We start from the raw sequence: 27,140 nt of genomic DNA, 5'->3' as shown, positions 1-27,140 counted from the left end.
GTGCCTTGAAAACCAGAACGTCAAAGGAGCCAATCGGCATCTTTATCTTTCACTTTACTGAGGACAGCTGAGAACACAAAAACAAAGCAAGAGACAGTCAGGGAAAGAAGTTTCTTATAACATAGACAACAAAAGTTTAATCTGAAGAAAATTCTCCTGTGCCTTGAAAAGCAGAACGTCAAAGGAGCCAAAGTTGAAGTGAAAGCCTGGACTGTAGATATGTAGAGAGACATAGGAATTCATGCCTTACTCACATGTTACCTGGAAATATCTTCCATGGCTTAAACAGCTTACAGGTGAGGACAAGGCACAGATAGTTTCAATAGCGGTCAGGAGAACCAGTCTCAGTGATGAAGACTGTGGTAGCAGGAGGAAGATAAAAATGACAAGCTATTTCAGCCATTCTGATATTGAGCCAATCCTCACATTCCCAAGAGGCAGGGAAGTGAGCAAAGGTTTTTAGTTTAGAATGGGGAGGAAAAAAAAAAAAAAAAAGGTAGGTCTGATGTATGGAGAGGAATCCAAGCTGTCAGCTTTAGGGGGAGGAAAAAAAAAAAAAAAAAAAAGTAGGTCTGATGTATGGAGAGGAATCCAGGCTGTCAGCTTTAAAATAAACTATTGGATGCACTGTGGAGAGAAATGAAGTAACAAGGCAAGAGTGTTAGGAGATTCCCTGCAAAAAAGCAGGCAGTCAGCATAATAAAATTGCTCAAATAGCTAAAACACATGACAACTGTAATACCCACAGGAACCATTGGAGAGCAAGGCTTATGCGTCATCATCATGCAAATGAAGGAAGAAGAGCAAAAGGGGGCTAAAAAATTGTATAAGCATCATGCTCCAAAAATTGTGGGAGTCTCAACCTTCTCTTAGAGCTGTGGTAGAGGTAGCACTGAATGCAGAATAACAACTTGTGGCCTGGTAACAGAGAGGTAAAGACAGCCTCTGACTTTGGCTAGTAAGCTTAGCAAACCAAATGCTTCAGAGGCAGATTTTAGGGTTGTTTGTCTGGCTTTTTGTTTTAAGAACATAACTATAAATTTAAGCAGTACCTAGAAGATTGAGACCCTGATGGGGGCTTTTAGCTTTCACAGGCTAAGGATCATGCCTACAGTCCCTGCCCCAGCCTTTCAGTCTTTAGAAGAGGGGCTATATCATACGTATGAACAAAAGATAATGCAAAATTTCCCCTATCTGTGATTAGGGTTGACAAAACACTATCTAAAATCATAAGCACCTGATGCAATGAGGTTAGATATTTGTGCTTGAAGTACAGAGAACAAAAAAAACGTAACTGTCCCATCCTTTATACTTTGGAAGAGATCCCAAAACCATTAGGATCAAAAATGAAAATGTTGAAACAAGTAGACTCAAGCATTTGCCAGCAAAAGCAATAAACCCTTTTTATGGCTCCCTGAGGAAATGGGGGACATAATCAAGTACTAAGTATCACCAAGATATCTATGTTGACATTTCTCTGTTTCGTGTAGGCACATGTATAATCAGAGTATGCTGCAATTGTATTTTGTTACTGCAGCTTTACAAGGAGATCATCAGTAAGAAATCACTCACTAACTCTTCAGTCATGCAGAGCTGAGGAAAAGATTAATTTTATATCTATGTATCTCTGTAAAAGATAATCAGAAAGAGATTGTGTGTGTATACACATTGCTTTACCACAAGTGAACATGGTTGAAAGAAGGCTAAAAGTCTCTAGATGTAAAAATCAACTCCATAAACAAATTTTTGCCAAGTCAGACGTACTGCTGTGCGGAGATCAAAAGCAATAAAGGTTAGCCTGAAACAGTGTCCTGACACTCAGCTGCCTATGTAAAAGTCTATTCCAGCATTCAGGTTATTTCACACACACCGACACATCTCCAAAATACTCATCTTCTTCCAAGAATAATTCACTGTAACCCTAATGTCTAATATGTTCCCTGTAAGACACTAGTATTGCAGATAGGTATGACAAAGCCACACCCTTTGTGCTGTGCAGAGTATAAAGATGACTGTCAAAGTATAAATCTTCAAGACAAACCAAACAAGCAGAAGTGCCCACTTGAATTTTGTGAGCCAGGAGAGGATGCTACAGCCAACCCTGCCAGGCATGTCTGTGGAAGGTCATTTACAGTCAGCCTCCTCTTCTCTTAATATATAACATTACATAATAAGCAACTAAAATATCAAAGATAACCCAGGAGAAGCAATTGGGTGGGACTTCCCCAACAGAAATAAGCCTTTAACACCAGTTTTCATCTTCCATATTTTTCCTGTATTTTCCAGAGAGTACAAAACTGCAGTGTAGCCAGTGATGCCAACTCCACTCACTGCTTCAACTCTCCTGTGAATACCCTTTACTCCCAGCTAGCCAGGGAGCCCTCCATGTTTGCCACTTTGAACTCTTCTAAAGCATCAAGCACAGTAAGGCTAAAATCCAATTAAAATAAGTTGGCATTCACTCGCTGAGAAGGCACTTTAAGAGCAGTCATTTTAATAACAGTCAAGTTCTCATGGATGAGGAAAATCTTTTCAGTAGAAAGGCCATTACACAATCAGAAATTACAATGAAGACTGTCACAAAGGAATGAAACTAGGAAGGACTGTGCAGCAGTAAAACAACAGCAGAGAGGTGCATGACACTTAAAATGCAGGTTCCCTTTCACTACTGAAGGACTTGATGTCAGGAACTAAGAAGTGCATGTGTGGGGGAAATAATTTCTTAGAATTACTATGGAAGCAATAGCATTCATTTTAATGGATTCAGAGTAAAAACCAAAAGCTAGTCATATCCATGTGGGTCACTTGCTATTTTTAAACTATCATCAGTTACAACATCTTTCTGTTAGTATCTCATATTCAAAGCAGTGGCAAAGGTTAACAGCAGTTTTCATATTGAATCCAGTTCTGGAATTAATGGAACAGCCTCCGAGCCTCAGAAGCAATAACTACATCCCCAGTGTGCTGGCACTGCTCATGGACACGGCGTGCCCTGCTGCAGAGCTGACACAGGGAAGGCTCTCACACTTAGGTGACACCAAGCCACACGGGCAGCTTTCTCTTCACCCAGCTACCGATGGCAAGAAACGCAGGTGCACACACCACACTTCCATAAACAGCCAGCACATTAAAGACTGTCATCTTATGCACAGACAAGTTAATTGCATTTTAGAATCCTTTTGTAGCATGCTCCTTTGTTTCCATCCCTTTTTTCATTAGGAATAGTCCCCCAGTTTCATAATAAAATAGCAGGTGAACGTGTCAAATTTACTTTTAAAAAATCTCCTCAATCCTAGCTTATTTTTTTTAAGTCTAAGTGAGAAGTGAAGACAGCTATGGAAAGGCATGGCATTCTGAATAAGCAGACCACTTTATTTAAACATTTCCACAAATCCAACACACCAAGACCCACTGCTCAAACTCCCCTCTCCAAGGGGCTTACAAGGTAACAGAAAAGGAATCAGCAACACACTCAAATACGCTTAAAATATGCAACAGGTATTCTGGTGGCTTCAGCTGCCTTCAAAACCATCTACTACAGACCTATTTCAACAAGGAAGAGGTATTTTGAAAACACTACAAACAGAGAAAGTGGCAGCTGTGGAGAAGTAGCCCAGGCTGCAGCAAACCTGTAAGTCCCACCAGTGTGGCTTTAGGGCCAGGACCCTCCCGTGGCAGCAGCTCTACCCCACTGCTGAGCCATCAGGGCTAGCAGTGCAGCCAAGCCCACAGACACCCCTGGCAGCAGTGTGACACAAGAGCTCTGCCAGGAGAGAGGGTGATCCTTCTCCATGCACCACTCACACAAGCATCAAGAGAAATGAAGAGCTTCCACCCAGCCTTTGAAAAGCAACATGGAATACCAAAGCCATGAAGAAAGCACAAGAAACCACACACCTCATCTGGCTGAGAGCAGAGGTCATCTCTTCAACTTCAGTTTTGAGGGAGCCTTCAACTCTTTCTCCCCAGTAAAACTCAAAAAAAACCCCAACAGTTTCTTCCACCATAGGCTCTCTAGGTACTTCTAAAGTAAAGTGATTTGTCCGATTTCAGGATATGGAAAAAACCCCAAACCAACAGTTTCCCACAATTTTGCTTTTCTCCTTTCACACTTGGTTAATTGCAGACCGAAGTGCTTTTTAATAGGGGAGAAAAAGGCAGGGCATTTTAGCTAAATTACCTATGTCTGGTAGACAAAAAGATCTGAACTGCTGAGAATGACTGTGTATTCTTTACAACACTAGTAAAAAACCCTTCAACATAAATACTCCTCTAAAAATTGCTTGTATCACATTCTTTCAATGTAGACACCACTTAGTGTAAAGCAGGGCAAGAAAGGCTATATTCAGTATTTAACGGGGATAAAGCTTTAATCCTGAGTCACAAATAAGTATTCTGTGTTGGGGAAAAAAAAAAAAAAAAGAGTAAGTCTACAAGCTGGTATTTCTGGCTGTCAACATGGAACAACAGACTTGAGTTAAATACTGAGGCTGCCTCAAACACACAGGGACAGTTCAGCAGCCCAGTGCTGGACTCAGAGCATTCAGCATGTAAGCAAGGAGAGAACATCCATGTATACAACACATGTTAAAGATCAAGATAGGAGCTACTAAATGCTTTTACTTCTCACCCCTAACAGGCCAAGATACATAGTTCTAGAATGCAAACGCTGTCCTCTAACTTGTTTTCTTTAATAATGGTGGAGTTGAGGTTCCTGTTTCAGATATCTGGTCTCTAAATCAGTTGAGGGTGAAGCTGCCACCTCAACCTAATGGAGATAATGGTTGTTCACATAGCAGCAGATGGGGGTGGGAACAGCTCCCTACCAGAAGCAGGAAAAGGTTTCACCCAGATCTCGAAGATGTTTTGAACTACTCTGCAGAGCCAATAGGTAAGGGAAGCCCAACTTTCATAAGGAAGGAGTGGGGGAAAGGGCTGCTATGCACCCACAAAGCAAGTCCCTCACCCAGAAAGGGACTGAGGGTGTAAGAGGATCATAGCTAGCTGAACCATGACAATTTTCTGTCACAGGAATCGACCCTTCCCATCACTGCTTCCACAGCTATCTCCATGCACTGCAGGAAACCATCCTGGCCTGGAGTCCAGGCCAAACCCTTGAGAAGGGAGAGTTTGGCTAAGTCAGAGGCAATCTGCTTCCAGCATGCTGGGAGCACACAGAGCAGAGGTCTAGAGCTCTCTCTAGTCACTCTGTTAATGAACCCAGGACACTCAGTAATTTATAAAGGTGTTTCACAGGTTGCACAGATACTCCTAAATGGCACCCAGGACTGCCTGTACAGGCGACCGTACAGTGTACAGTGACAGAAGCACTTCCTGCTGTATGAATAATTACTTTGGGTGAAAGCAATTTCAGTGTTCAGGTGTTCTAATCTTTCTATAGCACAGGAATTAATAAATATATACTGCAAAGGAATACACATCTATAACCACTTCAGTTCAGCACAACATTTTTAAATTAAATTTCTTTTAAAAAGAACAGTATCTGAATTGTTCATTGTCTATAACCACTTCAGTTCAGCACAACATTTTTAAATTAAATTTCTAAAAGAACAGTCTAAATTGTTCATTCTGTTTGAATGACCAATTACAGTTCATTACAGAAAATTTACAATGCAGTATTGTGAAATCCAGAGATAAGACTGCACACTAGTTGCCACACAGATTTTTGTTTACACAGCCAAAGAAACTTTCCCTATCACCTTTCTCTCACCACCCTTAAAACAAAGGCCTACTTTACCAAACAAAAAGGAGACAGGTGAGAACCCAGGTCTCTCTCCCATCAACCTCTTGCCAAAAACATAGACCCCTAAAGACCAAGTAAAGAAGCACTGAGATGGGGTCACCATCAACACCTGAGAAGTAATTCTGGGCATCCTGTTGGACCTGATAGCTTTTATATACTTCCTCACCACCTCCTTCTCTCTTTTCTCATCTGCACCCAGAGCAGAAGTTACTAGACTTGCTGCAGATGCTCTGCATCTACAGAGGAGTTCAGTCCTTGTGTTCTTTCTGGGAGACTCATCGGCAGACCTATTTACAGACATATTTCCATTGCAAAGTAGCAGAGAAAAATTGGAAGTGGTTCCAAAAGCAATTTTCTGAAGAGGACAAAGGATAACCTCCTGCTCCTACAGGGCTCAGACATGTGCAACATTAACCTGCCAAGGAACCACCTCACTCTGACAACAAGCTTGTGCTGCAGACATCAGGTTACCTCCCCTCAGCTCAGCACACTCCAGCCAACAAAAACAGAGTGCTCACACAGGAGCAGAAGGCAGGCAGGTGTGTGAGCTCTGCAGTATCACAGACATAGCATCTGTTTGTGATAACTTTTTAAGTTAGATGAGAATTACAGGACATGCAGAGGACCAGTTTCCCCCTTCAGCCTCTGTGTGGTTCCTACAATTATGTGGTGCTGCCGAGCAGTACCAGCTTTAACAGCCAGATGTGCCACCAAAGGCTTCCTCATGCAAAAGAAATCCAAGTTGTCCTTTCTCTCTTCTTTGTCTTATGCCATGATCAGAGGGTATTCTGGTGCTGATTTGACAGAACTTCTCATGAAGATGACATTAACAAACATAAAAATGAACTAATTTATCTTAATTAAATACACTACCCTTACAGAAACAAATTAACAAAACCCCCAAACCCATCGAAATAACAACAAAACCCCAACCCACAGAAACAAAGAAAGAAACGCAAAATCACTGCCCTGAGGACTTTAGATTGAATGTACTCCAAAGATATTTCAGAAACACCAGCATTATAAGCTATCCTATTACCCCTGCTTGAAGAGCAGATCTGAAATACATGCTGGTTAATAAAAGCTATATAGTGTGTCTTCTAAATTTCTCTCAAAAGAAGAATTTATAATTTTTCTACTCAGCCACACACCATAAAGCAAACTTAGAGAAAATATTTGTATTGCAATTAAAACAAACTAAGCAGTCAAAAAGCTGAGCAAGACTCACTTTAAAAGCCTGTGACAAAGTGATTTAAAATAATATTCAGGAAGAAAAAGCAGCTTGCCAGAGGAAGGATAATGTTCTCAAAACTGGGTGCTCAGTTATGATCCTAAATCTAGTATTAGGAGGCTTATGTCAAAGTGGCTTATTAAAAATGAAGACTGACATTATTTTGCTGGCAGTGGAGATGAGTGAGGTCATCTCTAGTATTTGTAGATAGATACTAGAATTATAACAGCACTGCAGCCAGATGAGCTAAAAATAGACCTTTTCTATGTCTACTCTGTGGATACAGAAACTTAGTCTGATACAGAGCATTGCAGAACAGATACAATGTTTTATCCTGAAGATTTACAGTTTCTCTCTCATTTGTGTTCCACAAAAGGTAACAGAAGTATGATGTTCCTCTTCATATACTGTTTTTCTTTCACTGTACCCAAGTCCAGTTTGCTTTTACTTTCATCTGCAGCACTAGCATGTGTGGCCCACAGACAAGAAGGTACCTGACAGGACTGACACCTTTGCTGATTCATGGGTGGCCAGTTGCCTGAATTACCACTTATGAAAAGGGACAAAGAAATTGCCTAGTGGCAGTGATACCACTGCTTCTGCTGGGAGACGTCTACTTATCCGGGTGGCTACTTCCTAAGGAGCCACTATCACCTCCCACCCTTCAGTCCACCTGAGCTGTCCAGGTGCACAGTCCATGTCCTCTTGCTCCTACTACATGGTGATGCTTCTTGGTGGAGAACCAAGAAGCCTGTAGAACAAAGTCACCACCGAACCTCCTCAGGAAAAACATGTTGGAATACTTTACCCTCCAACTCAGACCAACACTAAGAACAGCAAGCACCATGATCATTATCACTAGCTGAAATACATGTATCAGCAAAGTTTCAATTCCCTTATTTCTCTGTAGTGGATTGGTGTTTGCTTGGGTTGTGTTGGATTTTTAAATTGTTCCATAATAACTTGCATTAGCAATACTGTTGCTGGAGCAGCTGACACTTGCTAGTATTTAACTTCCACAGAGTAGCACCCCTGTTACAGGTTCAATGCTAGAATTCAACTCTGTTTAGCACTAATAAAGATGTGTGCTTTTTGGACTACAAAATCTCTTTGACGTATTGTTTTATGATTTTGTGTTTAAGGCAGAGTGATCAAACATATGCACTTTAAATAGGTATATAGCTTTTTTAAAGGGGCATTTCCTAGATAGCAAGTTATCAGCAAAATAGAAACCCATCTATCAGTTTAACTGCTGTCTTTTAAACAACGAGGGAGGAAGAGGAGACTTAAGCCCACTTAGCAGAAGTATAACAGAAAGTTACTGCAGCACTTGCTGTGTTGTTCTTTGTGCTCTGTAGAATGCCTGTGAAAGGTTAAAGTGAAGCCAGGTCTCAGCAGAGCTTTACCAGCATGGAGGTTAACCAGGTTAGGTAGGAACTGAACACACTAAACACGTTTCCTGGGATGTTTGCCGTGAAAAGGCAAGAGTCAGTTTGTTTGGGAGGGTGAACAGCATGTATTTAGACATAATAAGGGGACTCATTTGTAAGCAAGTATACTGGGGAACAATCTATGAAAGCAAAATTATTTAAGTGAGGGCACACCTAGAAAACGTAACATTTTGAACCAATTATTCTTTTTTTGATGCTGCCAGGGGGGCTGAAAGAGATAGAACATAGTGCCTTTCCTAAGACAAAATTTCATCATTTGCACATCAAATTGGGAACCTAACAACCCTTTCACAGATCAGGAACTGCGTGTTAGAGCAAACTAATTTGAGTTTAATGAGAGGCAGAATCTCTCCAGCTGAACAATTTCTCATTTCCCACGCAGCTCATCAAAACACATACCCAAATGCCCTTGATGCCCTGACACTTGTACTGCATGCATTAGCACACCCACATACACAAGATTTTCAGCATAAACTAAGACACTAAAGTGATCATAAAACATAACAAATGAACTTTCCAAAGGTGACAACACTAGGGTAATATTTAAACATCTTCAATACCACCTAACCCTGTCTCTTTTCTGATCAATACAAGCAGTTAATTTACTGTCTCCCGTGCACCCTTCAGCTGCTAAGCATGATCATGCCAGTGCATAACTTACTTATATGCCCCGTTGTTAATTTGTCAGTTTTCAGCAATGAGCATATGAGAAGTACACAGCAGTGCAGCAAAGAGATCAGTGACTAAGAGCAAATTGGGATGGTTTAAGGGAAGCATCAGTAGAGGAAAATTCCAGTGCTTTGCAAGCAAGCACATAGCTCTCAAGAGCAGTAGTACTCATCGGGGAGGAAACGCTTCACTTTCCCCCTCCCCTCGAGTGCTGAATTTCTCACGTGTGGTTACCCTCAATATGCTTATCCCGACCAACATCGGGCAGGTGTTTCACATGGTTCAGCAGGAACAGATTCCTCTGGCGAAGGAGAAGAAGTGCCCCCGGCGCTTATGGCAATAGCCAATCACCAGCGGACAAATAATTTTTCGAATGGATGGCTGCTCTTCACCGCAACCCACTCTGCTCTCTGCGTAGCAAACTGCGCACCGAGCACAACCGCGGAGTTCCCCGCGGAGCGAGGGCTCTGCGGCCCCAGGTCGGGCTCACCTGCCGCCCTCTGCGCCAGGCATTGACAGCACCGGGGGGAGCAGAGCAGCACCATTAACATCATCCCGCAGAGCCCAGCTCCTCCGGGCCATCAGCCCCACAAACGCAGGGGAGACACGCAGCTTCTCCTGAGGGATGTACTTTCCCTTTACTCACATCCACCGAGAAGAGGGGCCTGGAGTGGGCGAACTCAACTCAGTAGAGCCCTCGTTCCACCAGGAGGGCTCGGGATGAGCCGCAGACAGTGTCAGGGTGCCTGGTCAGTGTCACTGCTGTCAGTCGGGGTCCGCAGACGCGGGCCGCCGGTGACAGCAGCGCGCCGACAGCCCGGGAGCGAACCCGGAGGCTGAGCACGCTCCTTTCCGCGTGGGCAGCGCCATGGCGCTTTCCAAAGTCATCTCTGCGATGACCTGCACGGCTCGGCACTCCATGCTGCTGGAAGCACGGCCGGCGAGCTGCCTTTCTGCTGCGGGGAGGGTCACCGGAGCGCTGTGCCCGGCAGCACGGCGGCGAGGCGCACCTTCCCGCAGGACACCGCTCCGCTGCCGCACGGGAGGCTGCGGACCGCGTGTCCCCCCTCAGTGTCCTTCTGTCCCCAACCCCAGGAAAGGCGCCGGCGAGGGGAGGGGATCCAGGAGCTCTGCGGCGAGGGGCTCCCCTGCCCGGGGCTCGGCCTACCGGGCGCTGCCGCCCGCCCGCCGCAGCGCTTCGGCGCTCCTCCGGCGGCACGGAGGGGCGCGGCCGGTACCGGGCCCTCCGCCGCCCCCGGCCCTCCCGGCACCTGCCGGGGCTGGCACCGGGCGCTGAGGCGCGGGCGGCGCCGCGGCCCCGGCGGGACTCACCGTAGATCATGGCCAGGCCGGTCTCGTGGAGAAAGCGGACGCGCCGGTGCTTGAAGAGCCAGATGGTGAGGATGGTGAGAGTGAGGAGCAGGATGAAGGTGAGCAGGCTCACGCTGTCCTGCCGGTGGCTCTCCTCCGCCTCCTTCTCGGTGGCGAGCTCCTCCATGGCGCTGCTGCTGCCGCCGCTCCGCTCCGCCGCTCGCAGCCCCCCGGCCGCCAGCAGGAGCAGCGGCAGCAGCGGCAGCCGGCGGCGCAGGGGCCCGGCCATGGCTGCGGGAGCCGGGATGCCGCGGCAGCCCAGGGGCACTGCCCACCGCCCGCCCGGCCGGCCGGCGGGGGAGGGAGCGGGGAAGGGAAAGAAGGACGGCGGGAGGGAGCGGCCCCGGCGCGCAGGAGCCCGCCCGCCGCTCCCTCCCCCGGCCCCTTAAAGGCGCAGCCCCGCCGGGAGACGCGGTGTCGCTGCTCCCCTGTGCCCGGCCCGGCCAGCCCCGCCCGGCCGAGGTGCAGGGGTGGCGAGGTTTCCCCCGCCCCGCGGGGCTGGTTCTGCACCGGGAGCTCCCTCGGTGCGCGGGCAGAGCTGCGGGGCCGCTCTCCCTGCCCGCCGTGCGGAGCGAACCTGCGAGCGGCTCTCACACCGGGGCCGTGCTGGCAATCATCGCCCCAGAGCCCGCCCTGCCCACGGCCGGGCTCGAAATGGGCCAGGAGCGGACGGCCCCGTGGGATCTGGCAGGGAATAAGCGCTATAAGCGCTGTCGTCTTTTTTTTTTTTTTTTTTTTTTTTTTTTTTTTTTTTAAAATACGAAGTAGGAAAACTTACTAAACGTAAATTGCTGACTTGGAGGTTTTCATCCAGGTACATCCTACTGGACATCGGCTTCTAGGAAACAAGACAATTGTAGGAAATGAATAGAGAGCTAGTCAGCAATTTTCATTTGGATTTTTTTGTTTTTTACTGTAAAGAAAAAGAGCATATGTTTACTGTTTGAAAATCATCTCGAGTTAGGGGAAGGAAAGAAAAGTCACTTTTTGCAAGCGACCCCAAAATCAGCACTTTCTCCTTTAGATTATTTTCTTAAATGTGTCACAACCACTTTAAAAGATGAAACAGATGAAACATTGAGCAGTGAAATTGTTTGGGTTTAAAGAAATACAAACAGCTGCAAAACTATGTTTGTGTTTTCTTTTGGGGTTTTGTTGGTTGGTTGGTTTTGGTTTTTTGTTTTACCAGCTTTGGCAGGAGAGTGCTTTGCCTTTTTCTACCAGAGGAATATCCCCCAGCTTCTAGTGGTGGTGTAAGCAGTGCTGACATTTCTGCTCCTGGGGCCTTTGTCCCAGAGTTGTTTTTAATCACAACATCTAACATGTATTTTTAGCCATAATTTTGTATAAAAAGAAAGCACAATAACTTTGGCCACATTTTTAATTAGTTGCATGCCAGGTCTTATCTCCTTTAATGTTGTGCTCTTTCTTGACATTGTTGCCATGTTTCTGAGGGTATTTATTGGGATGCCCTAGCCACAAGAAACTTTTTTCTCCTGCTAATACATCTGCAATTGTCTTTGTGTTACATGCTATTTTTTAGAAATACCCTTTTATTAATATTTAAAGATGACAGCTATGTAAATCTACACTTCTATTTATATGTAGTCCTTTTAAAGACAGTATTTATGCAAATTCTCCTTAACAACCTTAGAAATCCAATGTAATTAGGTGCAATTATATTTAAATATTTGATTGTGCAGGACTGAAAGCTTACTTTGATAGTGCCATCATTTGTAAGCCTCTTAGAGATGAAAAGAAGTCATTTGCCTTGAAGACCTATCTCTTAAACCTATGTGAACCATTAAAAATTACTGCCTCAAGGCTGACTTATGTTAAATCTCACATTCAAAATTAACATTTCTGGTATAATGAGAGCATTATACCACTGAATCTTTACTGTGTATCTTTAGGATATACAATCTACATACAATGTAACATATATCTTTAGGACATAACAACCTACAGACCTCCTAGCAGACTAGAGTTATGCATTACAGTGCTAAGTATGTGTAATGCTAATAAAGTTGTAAAATAAAAAACTGGATAGCAATAGCAGGCTCTTCTCTGTGGGTTTGTTTTTTATGCACTGCATAGTGCTGGGCAAAGTCTGTCACTACATGATGGCTCTTTTTAAGGAGACAATTTCCATGTATATTGTAATTTTATCCACCTCTCAGCTGAGCTGCAGTCAGGGTCTTAAGTTACTTCCTGACAAGTCTTCTACCAGTAACCTGTGTTTTATCCTTCTGCAGCTGACCACATACTATGCCTCTTGCTCTCCATGCAATAATGAGAAATATCCAGGCATTTGTTTTAATACTTAAGGACAAATTTTCCTTTTCTTTTTTTTGTCAGCTGAACTCTGTTGTTTATGGAGGAAAGCATTCGTCCGTGGTTTGATGTGTCAGTGCTACCATCAGCTCAAGCCTTGAACCCTCACAATCACATTTATCAGGCTTTTTCATGCCTTGTACAGGTATCACCTTATCTGTTCTTCACTTATTTTTATCAAATTAAAAATATAATGTTCACTACTGTTGTGTGCAAAAGTGAGTACAGCTTATTCTTTCTCTGGACTGAGTGGGTGTAACTAAATCCTGTATGCAAAATGGTGATGGGAACATGATTGTTTCTGTCTGTGCAGAGCATCAAAGTTTAATAGTGATGTAATTGACTTCTCTTCAACTCAGTGTTCCATCTAATAAGTTGTTGCCAAGGAACTTGATATGCAGAGCACGTTTGATTTGTACAGGCTATAACTTGCTGTCTCTTTACACTCATGGATTGGTATCATGGTGCATAAATACTTAAACTGATTCAAACAGCATCATCTAAAGTGTATGCTATCAGCTAAGGAAAAAACATATCAGGTTGAGCTTCTTTGTACATCTCTGTAAACCAGGCTGCATCCTTGTAAGAGGGTTGTGTAGATGCAGCTCGGCTCCTCGCTGTGGTGTAACTCCCTGGTCTCCCTGCTGTTTTCAGTCCATTAGGAACATCAGTAATCTCACCCCAAGGGGTTGCTCCACCACTTTAAGAGCCCTGCAGTTACAGTTTTTGTTCCAGACTGGTTTTGGCAGGTCTCCACCTGCCAAAGCTGTTCTGCACTAAAACTTCCTATAGGTGGGACCTCTGCCTGACAGCCACCACATATGTTGCAGAAGTCAGCCTGCCTGCTTAGCAAAACTGTCATTTGATTCTATTCCTGCTTTCTATCCATTTGTTAGTTTTGATCTGGACCCAGGCAGAGGTCTTTGATCTGCTTGCTGTTTGAGAGGCCCATCTTGAGGCAGAAACAATGAGGTATGCTTTGGGAGATGGAAGGCCAAGTGGATAACAACAGAGGTATAAAAAGCTTCAAACTAAACTGTAAGGTGGCAATGAAATAGGTCAGAGGACAAAATATCATTCAACAGAGTTCAGCCATACTTGGAGGATGCAGGAGGATTTTTGTATTAAATGCTAATAAATGTTTACATTTGTACATAGTTGGTAATTGACTTGTAGGATTAAGTCAGGAGTGTGGCCAAAACACCACAGAGACCAATATGGTTCAGCCTACCCTTTGCCTACCAGTTTTGTCTAATTAAAATGTTCATTCTGCCAGAAGCACCATCAAAGAGTCCATTCAACATTTTTATAGCTTCATTTGTCAAGAAAGTCATTGTTATCACATGAACTGATACACACTTTGGGTTTATTCTTATTCCCAGAGTTGAATAATGTCATGTAAGGCAAGTGCAAGGTCCTATTTTCAATCACTCTCTCTCCAACTGTTGGTGGTAACATCATCCACTCCTTGTCAATCACACTGGAGAACTGGTGCTCTATTGAGACCTTTTCTGTATTATGCAAGTCTGTTGAGGTTGGCTCTTTGTGCTGCTGAAAGCAGCAGTTTTGAGATTTTCACTGATCTAACATGCTGTGGTAGGACTGATTCTGCTAGAGAAAAGTCTCACTGTTGCTTGGGCTTATAAAAAATGGAAAATCAAACAAATCCTTATCTTAATACACGACATGTTTATGCAACTGCCTTTGCACGCTCACATTTTCTAGCATATTAATCCAGAATTCAGTAACAAGTTGATTAGCTGTCAGGTCAGCCTTGTAGAGTGTTGTATCGTGCTTTTTGTTTTACTAGTAGGTTTATGGTTTGATTTGTAATTTGGTGGTTTTCCTTGGTGCTGTTTTCCTTTTGTCTCCGCCTTTTCCCAGTTATTTCATCAGCTAGTTTCTAGTTTCTATTTCTCCAAACTTTAGCTGTTTATTGAAACCGTTTTTCCTCTCTTGGAAGTTTATTGGTCCACTATTGTTATCCCCCTCTAGGTTTTTGTACTCCCAACTCTCCTGATTTGTTGAAAGTTGTACCTTCCCCTGACCTTCCCCCACATATAAGTCTTTGTTTGCCCCTTGATCGGGGTCCCAGGAGAGGAAAGGGGAAGTTTACCATCAAATAAAGTTTCCCTGGGACCCGTGTGTGCTGCCTGTGTTTTATATTGCGCCGAAACAATTGACAACTGGGATTCAACGGAGCTCCAGGGGGAACCTGAGGCCCCCCCCTTTCTTGTCATCAGCTAGCTGGGGAAAGAGAAGCTGCAGTAGAGCAGCTGCCATGTCAGCCACACTCCTTTCTCCCGCATGCTTCTCCTTTCTTCCCTTTTAAGCCAAACCCTCCCATTACTTTGCTTTAAAATACCAACCCATTTTGAACCTACAGCTGACCTCTGGCATCAGTGGCATCATCTTGTGGGCATCTCTCCTGTGTCCATGTAAGATATCCACGTACCCCAGGATCCCACACCCTATTGAGATGTGAGGTTAAAGACAACTAAGTGTTCTGCAATTGAATTCTGAAGAACGTGTCATGTTTTTACTGAAAACCATTTCTTTTCAAATCTCCAGCTTGTTGGAAGTGCTAACAATTGTGACATATTTCTCTGCTTGTACCAGTTCTGCAGAGGTGTCATATAGCTGAGAAAATGTCAGAACTGCCATTTTTCATCAACGCAAGTACAAAAATCATAATTAGCCTTTCCAGCAGACAAAGTCTAGCTACCGTAAAACCTGTTTTGTGCATTTGCAAGAAGCAGTAGTCACTCATTGTGCAGCCACAACTCACAGCTTTTGAGTCATGATAAACTTTCAAGGTGTCTGAGAGGGATATGACTAGAAATTTTATCTATGTAAGAGTGCTCTATCATTTCCCTTGTACCCAAACAGATTCATTTCCCCTTCTAGTTGTATGTGATATCAGAAAGTGTCATTCTGCTAGGGACAAAGCAAGTTGTCTCTTTTTCCTCAGAAGAAGGCAGTTCATTACCCTTTGGAGGTGCACATCAGGGTTATGACTTTCAAAGCTGTAATCACTCAAAGAAGAAGCTAAGCAATCATTCTTCTCATCACTCATCACTTCCCACCATGTTCTCCATAAATATTAAAACAGGTGAATATCACAGCTCAACAAGTGCCACAACTCAATCTGTGCCAGAAGAGTCTGAAAAACATTCTGGAAAAGAGTAAGAGAGCCCCATTTGAGGCAACAGGTGAATATCACAGCTCAACAAGTGCCACAACTCAACCTGTGCCAGAAGAGTCTGAAAAAACATTCTGGAAAAGAGTAAGTGAGCCCCAGCTGAGGTTTGTGAATTATGATTTGACCTTGTGCACAAAAGAAGGGGCTATGTGACCATCATCTGAAACTGCAAACACGTTTATAGATGCTCTATTAGTGACAGGTCTCTGGTAGTTGCCCCTGGAAAAGAGTAAGAGAGCCCCATTTGAGGCTTGTGAATTATGATTTGACCTTGTGCACAAAAGAAGGGGCTATGAGACTGTCATCTGAAACTGCAAACATTTTCATAGATGCTCTATTAGTGACAGCTGTCAGATGACTGCTGCCAGAAACAGTGTCTGCAAAAAGTTTTCCTGAATGCAGGTCAGAAGCATAAAGCAGGAGATAAAGGGAAAAATGTGGGTACAGTGTTTGGCATTCAAATTTGTTGAAAAATATTTCTATTCCATTTCTACACAATTATACCAAACATTATGATCAAAAGAAAAAAAAATGTTCTCTTCTTGATAGAGAACTGTGGCATTCAAATTTGTTGAAAAATATTTCTATTCCATTTTTACACAATTATACCAAATGTTATGACCAAAAGAAAAAAAAAATCCCCCTGTTCTCTTCTTGATAGAGAAACAGAAAGTCAAAATTATGCTTCATTAAGTCTTGACTATGTTCAATATGATGCCTGTTGGCATTGCACAGGCTAGGAAATGAATCTTAGTCAGTAAAGTTATGCTAAGTATCTTGACTTCATCTGAATTAGGCAGCCCAGAGGCATGGTGAGACATTGGACAGAAAAAGTTTAGATCTGTCTTGAGAAGTTATGTCTGAAGGTGCTTATTTTTGCTCTTGTTCTGGAAATATGTGATCAAACAGGAAACTTCTAGTTTCTCCTACAGAAAAACAAGTTTTCCTAGAAATATGAGATCCTAAAACACCCATGGATAAATGACTCCCATCACACTGGACAACAGCTGCTCTGCAGTTTAGAAAGAAGCCTGGAGGTTTGAGGTATAACTAGAGGTAAGGAGGTATAACTTGGGTGACATAAGCTTTAATTCTGCTGAAAAGCTGAGCTGAATTATTAACAGTGTACAAATGCAGTCAATTCATATTAATCAAAGCAATTTTCTGCATAAATTAGAAATAACTAAGGGAGAGAAAGAATGTCAGCTAACTGGCCGGAAAGCATAGAATGGCCGAGTTTGGAAGACATCCCTGTAGTCCATCTTGCCCACCCACCCTGCTTAAGTAGAGACACTTAGAGCTGGTTGGCCAGAACCATGTCCCTACAGCCTTTAAACAATTCCAAGGATGGAGATTCCACAACCTCTCTGGGCAACCTGTGCCAGTGGTCAGTCACCTTCAGAGTAAAAACCGTTCTGATTGTGAGAGGGAACCTGTGTTTCAGTTTTTGTCCATTTCCTCTGGTCCTGCTACTGAGCAAAGCCTGGCTCCCCACCTTCTTCAATTTCCCTTCAGATATTTATAGACATTGATGAAATTATCAGTAGATGATAAAATGAGATTAGAATATCAATTATGTGATTGTGAAGGTAATATCTATTTTAGCAACAATATTCATCTCCATTTTCCATACTGGCAAAAGTCTGAGTGATGATAAAATGAGATTAGAATATCAATTATGTGATTGTGAAGGTAATATCTATTTTAGCAACAATATTCATCTCCAGAGTTTTCCATATTGGCAAAAGTCTGAGAGTGGTGTTTCAAAACCAAACTTAAATTGTAAATTTGTATTACTGTGGAAACTAAAAACCTGATTGACCAATACTGGCTCATTTTGAGTTCCACACAATTTGGGAGAACCCTGAGTCAGGGAAGCAGAAGTGGCTGCCTAGCTGAAAGATGAGGATTAGACATAAGTCCAAACCAAGACCAGGTGATGCCAGTATTGAGAACTGGTTGTTCCTTTCCAAGAATAACCAAATTTGGGATGGCCAGGCAGTGCTGTTGGGCAAGTTTTAGCTTCCGGTGGACTATGGCTAATACCAGTGGGAAGCTCTAAAGGGAAACATGCTGGCTCCAACAGTAGAACCCTCTCACCACAAATCTGAATCTATTGGAAAAATTATGATAATGGATCTAGGCCAAGTTGTGACAGAATTAGATATCTAACAGCTCCCTAAAACACTGGACATGGAGTTTTCATGTGGGTGATGCAGATAGGGGTGTTTTTTATTTGGTTGATTGCTAGGCTGCTGACCAAAGGCAAAGAGGAGAAATATATTAAAGACTGACATCAAAAGACAGAGAGAAGTTGTCAGCTGCTACAAGGTACAATCAGTATAACTGCAGGCTGTAACCCCAAGATAAATCCAAGACAGATTTGTTGGTGGAATCAGCATCACAGCAGTCAGGTCAGACATAATTGATATTGTAGGAACAGATGCCACCTACAGTATTACAAGGAGGGATTTGGTCTTATACTGCACTGTCTTTACCCATTTATTCCTTATTTTAGTAAATGAAGTAGTTAATTCTATAAAGAACATTTTTTGTGTTAATATAATTTGCATATTCCCAGTTCCTCATGCTTTTCCTGTTGTGTGCTAGTCGAGATAAATTCCAGGTTTGGGCACTAGAGTAAGTGGGGTGATCTATTGTGACGTAGTTACTACTTGCATACAAATCTGGGACATCTAGAGGCCACAGCAGTGTCTGCAGGTATTGTGAGTACAAATACATCTACTTGATGTGGGTATTAGAGATTTTCCAAAAGTAGCTTAGATAATAAGTACATCGCATGACCTCTAGTGGTATTAAGCCCAAGGCACTGCCAAAGTCACACATAGCAGTTTCATGCTGCTGGGGAAAAGCCAAGGTCACAGAGGAGCTATCACATATGTGATAGTTCTGTGCTGCTGTACTCCACCTTACTGCCAGGTTTATGCCAGCCCCAGTTTTGGCCCATCGCCAGGGTAAGAATGAGAAAAATTTTTTATTCAGCAAAAATTCCAAACACTCAGCAGAGTGAATGTTTTGCAGCAATGTTTTCACTGTCAACTAATAACACATTTTCATCAATCTTTCCTGGTGTAGTTCAACCCCAGCCAGCAGCTCAGCCTGACCCAGCCACTTGCTCACTCCTTCCACAGTGGGATGGAGAAGAGAATCAAAAGGGTAAAAGTGAAAAAAACTCTTGGGTTCAAACAAAGACAGTTTAACAGGGAAAGCAAAGGCTATGCAAAACAAAACAAGGAGTTAATTCACTGCTTCCCACGAAGAGACAGGTGTTTAGTCATCTCCAGGGAAGTTGGGCTTCATCACATATAACGCTGGCTTGGGAGAGCAAATGCCATAACTCTGAATGTCCCACTCCCTTTTTTTAGATCCTCCCAGCTTTACATCTTGAGCATAAAACTGTGTGGTGTGGCATTTCCCTGTGTCCAGCTGGGGTCAGCTGTCCCAGCTGTGACCCCTCCCAGCTCCTTGTGCACCCCCAGCCTCCTCCCTCACCACCCCTGGTGGGGTGAGGAGCAGAAAAGGCCTTGATTCTGTGCAAGCACTGTGGAGCAAGAAGGAAAATATCCCTGTGCTATCAACACTGTTTCCAGCACAAATGCAAAACACAGCCCCTCATGAGTTACCATGAAGAAAATTAACTCTATCCTGGCCAAAACCAGCCCCCCTGCTATTATCTTCATGTAGAGAAATAAAGAATGTGGAAACACCAGTGCAAGAAGGAATGACAACGAGAACCAGGAGGAAAAATTGGCAGTGCTTTTTCAGTGCAGTGACTCAGAAAGTCAAAGAGGAGTAAGGATTTCTGTTAAGATCAGCAGAACAATAATGTTCTGATTCCCTGTTTCTGTGGGTTCTATTTCATTGAAGAGGTGCAGCTGTCATTGCTGATATCATCTCACAGGGTCTGGAATCCCCACACCTTGAAAAAGAAGGTAGAAATGATCTACTGCTACTGCCTGGGATATCAACTTTGGCAGCAGGGAAAGGCAGGACCAGGTCTGCCAGAAAGAAGCTACTGCCATGAAGATGAGGTGGAAATGGCAACAAGTGTGGCAGCAGAAGACGCTGAACCCTCAACACCTAATCAGCTGTGTGATTAGGAAGCCAGGCTTTTTCACAGGACTGGCTGGGGAAGCCTTCTCTCATGATGCAGCCTCTGGGCGCAACAAACAGGAGGTTGCTGGACACCTTGAGACAGACAAGTTAGGTTCTTTAAAGCTATAGAACCTGTTCCCATGGTTTCTCTTCTCAAACATCATATTCTGTGCCCCCTGAGATATGCAGAGTGTGCACTGAGTCAGTCCCCAACAGCCCACCCAACAAAATTATTTCAGTGTTCTATTATAACTGAGAGAGATGCACATTTTGATAAAGTGTTTATTTATCACATTTTGTAAAGTGCTCAATATGGAAGGCATATTTTGTTTCATTTGCTCTTAAATTTGGTTTCACTCACATTCTGGTTTGGGGTTTTTCTCTAGTGCACTTCTTTTACATTCATGGTGCAGGGCTATTTTGGTGTTTTCTAATTATATTCCTGTTGCTTTCTATTATTTACTCTTTAGTCCTTTGGTGTGTAAATAGAGAGAGGGACTTCAAAGTAAATTATTTTAAAAAGAAATAATTTTAAATAGCCAATGCAATATTGACCTCAAGCCAGTTTAATCCAGAAAATTAATATTGTGTTTACTGCAAGTAATTTAAATTCTAACATCTTTTTGTATGCCTGAATAAGGTCTTAAATGGATTTGTTTCAGGGTATGATCCAGGGTTATTTACTTACTATATTTATCTCAATAGATATGTCAACTTTATAAATAACAAGTGAGTACAATTTAACCAGTTGTTTGAAGCTGAGTTGTTATAGCAGGCAGCTCTTTAATGTGCGAATTGATCTGACCTTTTATTGTGTATGTGAGCTGATTTGACTTAGCTGCTTTCCAGATGTAAGCCATTTCTGGCATGGACTGTGGTTTCATCTATGTATAGCACCTATAACTTAGAGAGAACTCCTGGAAAAAATCAATGACAAAAAATTGAGCATAAGAACCGTGATTAACCTAAAATGGCCTTGCCTAAAATTTTGGTGTCTATGTCTGTGTTCATCACTCTTTTACTAAGAAAAAAAAATTGGAAGTTGAGATAGGTCTGGTTAGCTATCATCCAAAAGCGCTTATCAAAGATTAATTGCCTCCCCCACATTTTTTTGCACAGCCTACAAAAAGATTGCTTCGGGTGACAAACTCAGAGCCCCACATCTAACTAGTAGACCTACCAAACTATGGCTGAGGAAGTCTACCCAGGACTCTAGCTTGTTTGGCAGCAATGGATTCCAGGGAGCTGTGAACTGAAAAAGAAAAAAAATACACTTTTTGATCACTTGCCTGTTCAGCCACTAACAAGTACAGGAGAGACAGATTTTTCCTTATATAATTAAAACCAGAGACAACTATTAGATTTTTTTTCTGGGTACATAGGTCCTGCTTAATAGAAACAGAGTGAAGTGTGAGTCCCAAACTCAGCTGTCATTATTGGATTTTGGTTCTTTTTTATTAATTTGACTTTGTCTTCATGCCTCTTTGGATGAAAGTTTTTAGAGAGGTTACTGCAGTAAGAGAGAAGGATTGAGAATCATCAAAACAGCAGAAGGTTGAATGAGAAATTACTTAATTTGCCTTAAATCAAAGATATTCACCATTTTCACATTGCTCAGTGGCGAGCCCTGCATCAGTTTCTCATGATTGGCTGTGTTTCCCCTCTTTTCACTTTTAACTCTGGACCAATTTGCCTAACTACTTTCAGGTCATATGTAGTGTATTTAACCCTGTTTATGATCACAGGATTCCTTTGGGACTTCACTGTACAATATTAGAATTTATACTTCTCTCTAGTGGATGAGTCTATTTTGCAAGAGAACATATCTTTCACTCCACTTCAGTTCCTCTGTGTCTGAACATTTTATTTACTGATTTCTATACTGAACATTTTCACTCCTTCAGTGCAAAAGACATTATTTGGAAACCAGTCCTAGTGTAAGTCTTCCTAATAGCAAAGCAAGCTGTAGAGTTTAATCTCTTCCCAATAATATTTACTTCAGTATTTCCTTTCCATCTGCTGTCTCTGCAGTATCCCTTGCTATTTTGTATTATCAACAGTTTAACTAATTTATTCCTCAGAGTCTTACAGTGACATAGCACTATTTCCAAAAACAGTGTCTAGAATGTTAATTGCACATTCTGCTGAAAGACAGAAAGGGGAAAAAAGGCAAGACAAATAGAACCCTGTATTTGTTTACTTTAACAGCAGGATTTTTTCACAGTTAACACTGAATATTTAAAAGTGCTGTTTAGATCTGAATCACTGGCTCATTACTATGCTGATGAAATTTTATGAAGTCTCAACCTGTGTGAGAGCTGCTCAGGTTTATAGATTGCTGTGTAATTCCCTAAAGTTAATGCAGGCAGACTACTGTCTTACTGCAGCCTTTCAGCATATTTTGGCAGTTCAGATCAGTGATTTTTGTCTACATTTTTGTTGAGGATCCCACTTTTTTCCAGTCTCACTGGGAGCATCAGGAAGCCACTGTTCTCACCCACAAGAACAAAACGCATGGCAGGTTGGCACCATAGATAAAGACATCCCACAAATCTAGTGTTAAGAGCTTCAGATTGGAAGAGCATCAATAAACTGTGCAACAATGCAAAATGAAACTTCAGATAGACAAATTATGATGAATTGTGCAATAGCAAATTAACACGTTGCCACTTCCTATTGTCATGGTCTGCTGCACCAGAATTAGGAGGACAGCCCCTACCCCAGGTCTCAGCAATCTTTTTTCTACAGCAGCAGCTGAAACCAACAGTGAAAGAGGACTGGTATTATGTCAGACACTAAGCAAGAAACCGCCCTCCCGCGCCCAAGAAATAGAATGTACAGTCAAAAAGGCTCTAAAATGCCAAGTGATAAGAGCAAGCCACTTTTACCCAAGAGGTTTATGGACTTTTTTGCATTAGGACTATGACAGAGGGAAACTTTCTATGACCCTGCCTTTGCAACAATGCTCCACTGAGCCTCCCCAATGTCAGATGCTAGAGACCTGGACAAAGGATAAAGAGACATAACTGGAGACAGATGCTGGGAGGCAATTTTGTCAATCTTAACTGATATACATGGTCAATCAGAGCACCTCTCACTTTTATCACAAAAAAAATAAGATAACTCTAAGCTTGCAAAAAATTTAAGGGCTGTTGGGCTATGATGCAGCAAGCTGTTAAAACACATCTTGATTTTAACTATGAGCCCAACTCTTCACACTCCCTCAAATCCCACTGAAATCTGTAGGTTTTAGCACGTGCACACATGCCTTGCTGAATCAGCACTGCAGCTTGTTTTCAATTGTTGCCCTATTAATCATGAATTAAAGACATATAATTAATAAACTTTGATGTAACTACACTGCATTTTCATTTAACATTAAACTGAAGGGTCTGTCTGCTTCAGCTAGAAGCTCAGATGGAACACAAGGCTTTCTGGCAATCTGAATGTTGGGCAATACCCTCGTTATGGCAGCTCTCCTCATATCACAAAACTGGATCTTGGATATAGACTCTTGTGTGAGATCTATCAACCTGTAAGTATTGCATAAGAATATGCTTTATAGCTGAAAACTCAATTGTGGTCTGTTGGGTAACTGCACCCAATGCTTTAGCAGCCCTTAAGCCAGTTGTGACATTTCCAACTGCAGAATTTCTCTCTCAGAGGTGGCTTGAAGCAAAATTCAGAATTAGTGTGGGGTCTAATTGTGCATTATGCTGTCCTTTATGCTAGTATTAGGCTATAGTTTTCATTCCTTCACAAAACAATGTTTAATTTATGCCTTTAAAAAGTATTGACTATTTCGATCTTCAGTAAAAAACACTTCTAAAATGACTTGTAGTACTATGTGGTGCCTTTTAATAATTATTTAAAATATTGTGCTGTCTATCTGCATCTAATCTACTGCATAGAACACCGCTCACCTTGATACCAAACACCAGCAGCAGGAAAAGATGTGTAGACAAGCTGTAATTTCTTACAGAGAAGGTAATTGTTGCTGGAAGTAGGTGGAAGGTAATTTTTGAACAAGCAGCTTAACAAACATTAACTATTCAGTTTGGCTGTTTGTGCTTTTCCTTGTCCTATCAGGTAAGTTCACAGTAACCTGGGGCACAGGCACACCTATCCATTGTTCCCACTTAAAGAATCTCAGCATCAAAGCTGCATATCACAGATTCTATGGTAGGGACAGCTACCCAAAAAACTACAAAAAAAGAATGCATTTCCTTGTTGACCAGCAGTAATGTGATTCAGCACAGTTACTGGTGACCAGGGCTAATTTCTGTATGCAAAGAGATATTGAAAAGCCATATATTGCTTGAAAATGGGGAGGACAGTAGTCCAAAATCACCATTAGCGATGCAAAAAAGATTCTAGTACATCTTGTCACAAAATTAGCCATATTATTTGTTCTGCCATATTATTTGTTCTTAAGTTGCAGAGTAGCTTCTCTTGGTGTTCAGTCTGGCAAAAATCTCCAGCAGTAGAGAATCTGCTAAAAAGACCAAAAAAGGCCAATATGATCTCCTAGTATGTAATAACTCTGTGTGAAAATCCTAGTCTGTATATTCATCACCCGCGTATGAAAAAAAGGCCAATATGATCTCCTAGTATGTAATAACTCTGTGTGAAAATCCTAGTCTGTATATTCATCACCTGCTTATGAAAAGAAAAAAAAGAAAGAAAAAAAAGGAAAAAAAGTAAAAAAAGTATACGAAAAAAAGGAAAAAAAGGAAAAAAAGGAAAAAAAGGAAAAAAAGGAAAAAAAGTATATGAGACTGAAATGCACAGATGTCTGATTGAAATGGTTGTTTTACACATTCATCTGTTTCCCAACACAATTTACCAAGTCTGTGCAAATATTTGTGCTGTCCCACTAAATAGGTGGTTGGGAATTTAAATAAGCTGCTGGAGGCAAGGGATGTTTTCTGTGACAGTTCTGTCTTAAATGTGTATGAAAACATAGCCTCAGAGAGTGAAGCCAGCAGTAAAGTATCCTTCCCTTCCTTTCTGTTGAATACTATGTAAGGAATTGAATACTGTGGAAGGATTCATCTGTAATTCACAATTTTGTATGAGTATAGGTTAATCTAATCTTAATTAAGAATTCTTTACAAAGCTTTATATCAATTTTAGATAAGTTGCTAGGATCCCAAACACAGGATTTATAATCTTTCCTGATAGAAAACACAAAAGGAGCTTTTAGAAAGTAATAGTATTTAAACTCTTTTGTTTTCTTTATTTTCATGTCTTAGAAATTATATTTTCAAGGTCTTCTCCATAACCAACAGGATTAAAAACCTGCTTTAAACAAAACACAATTCAATTTTGTCACAAAGATGTGATTACGAGAGCTTTAAAAGACACACAGAGAATACAATGAATCTGAGGAAGAAGAAGGCTATGAGAGTTGTCAGGCTTCCAACATTCAGGCTTCCAACACCACCAAGACAGAGAGATTCTAGCCCATGACAGAAGTGCAGATGTGCACACAGTGAGCTCTTGCTTCCCTAAGATACCTGCCCAAGACCTGGGCAGGTTTCCAGGTCCTGAAGTTTACTGAGAGCTCCCTTTCTGTGGTTTTGGGCAGAAGAGAGTAAAACAAAAGGAGGAAAGGCATTTAGAATCTTATCTGTGGGCATGCAAGCACTTCCAAGCAGTGTGGGGATAAGAGGCATCCATACAGAGACACAGCCCCTGCGGGTGCTTTGTCCATCTGCCTGAGGATGGCATCACTGCCCCCCTGGGAAGGACAGCAGAGATCTGAAAGGCTCCTTGCGAGCTGTGTGTACCCACAAGTCATGGATACAAGTATCTTTCACCAAATACCTTGGAATATAACCTTTGCAAAGAAAATGTGTACTTTTCAGTTACCTAGATACCACTTCTGGGGAATCACAAAGCTCTGTATTAGACTGTAATTAGATATATTTCACAACACCCCCATGAGGGAAATCACTAATTACAGCAGTTTGTTGAAATTAAGGTGAGTGTAGTCATGGTTGGTAGTGAGTATGATACTATTGCAATCTTGTATTACTACACTTCAGGCTATGATTGTATCAAATCTCAGAAGCCAAGAGGGTTGGGTCTGGCTGGCAGATGAATAGAGAATGAAGAACTGAGCTACGCATTTGTGATTTCTTAAGAAGTTATGTGGTTATAAATCACAAGTCTTATTAATTTGCTCAGGAATAAGTACTCTGGAGCTTTGGTGTCAGGAAACACCCTAGAGCTTGAGAGGTTGTATTATGCCAGAGAAATAAAACCTACACCCTCTCCTGATCAGGCACAGTCATTAAAAAATCCTGTATTTTTATGGGATTGATAATTTTGCAGAACAAGTATATTGGTCATAGTAACATGGGAAAATCCCAACTTTGAAACTTGCATTTGCTTTGCATCTTCTCATTAGTGCAGTAATAGAAACTTTATTTTTCTTGCATTTGAATACCTTTTAGAAGTATTACTACAGCAGTGGTGAGGTATTTCCATTAGAGAGCTCAGTGCATCTTAGCAGGGAAAGTCTCTTTACACACACAAAGTTTTCTGTTACAACGGATAATCCAATAATTGATGTGAGATAACAATGTTCTGGTAACATAGTTTTAGGTTTTGTTAGTTTTAGCTTAATTAAATGATATTTTAGTTTTAACAAAAAGGTATCAAATGTTGCTTTTTATTCCTTTTTTTTTTTTTTTTTTTTTTTTTTAATGGATGCACATGAAGAGGGGCCTTGTTGCCTAAATGCTGCAGAGCTTTGCTGATCTGTATGAAATACAGGGGTCTGGGAGGGCTGCTATACTTCCAGAGAGTGAGCTGGAAGAGGTGAGGGTGTATCAGATTCCTGCATTCACAAACAGCCTCAAACTGTCCTAGCTGGACACACCATGTGTCCTGGTTTGAGACAAAATTTGGGAGGAAAGAGCAGGTGCACAGAGGATTCAATGAAGATCAGCAAACTAGTGCCCAAGAAACCCAGGAAAATGGCATAGAGCAAAT

The 27,140-nt window shown here is 42.0% G+C and overlaps 1 protein-coding gene across 2 annotated transcripts in view; it reads right to left on the bottom strand.

The window, feature by feature from the left end:
- Positions 1–11,086, bottom strand: part of SLC9A7 (solute carrier family 9 member A7) — a 69,836-nt gene extending 58,750 nt beyond the window's left edge. The window contains exon 1 of one of the 2 annotated variants that reach the window (XM_039725681.1): positions 10,448–11,086. In XM_039725681.1, coding sequence (XP_039581615.1) covers positions 10,448–10,715 — 268 coding nt within the window. In that variant the 5' untranslated portion in view covers positions 10,716–11,086. The remainder of the gene's footprint in view (positions 1–10,447) is intronic. The other variant, XM_039725679.1, reaches the window with a different exon arrangement.
- Between the last annotated feature and the right edge of the window lie 16,054 nt (positions 11,087–27,140).

The sequence above is a fragment of the Passer montanus genome, unplaced genomic scaffold (assembly GCF_014805655.1).
Source record: "Passer montanus isolate IOZ18808 unplaced genomic scaffold, ASM1480565v1 scaffold56, whole genome shotgun sequence".
NCBI lineage: Eukaryota > Metazoa > Chordata > Aves > Passeriformes > Passeridae > Passer > Passer montanus.
This window is presented reverse-complemented; position numbering and strand designations above follow the sequence as displayed.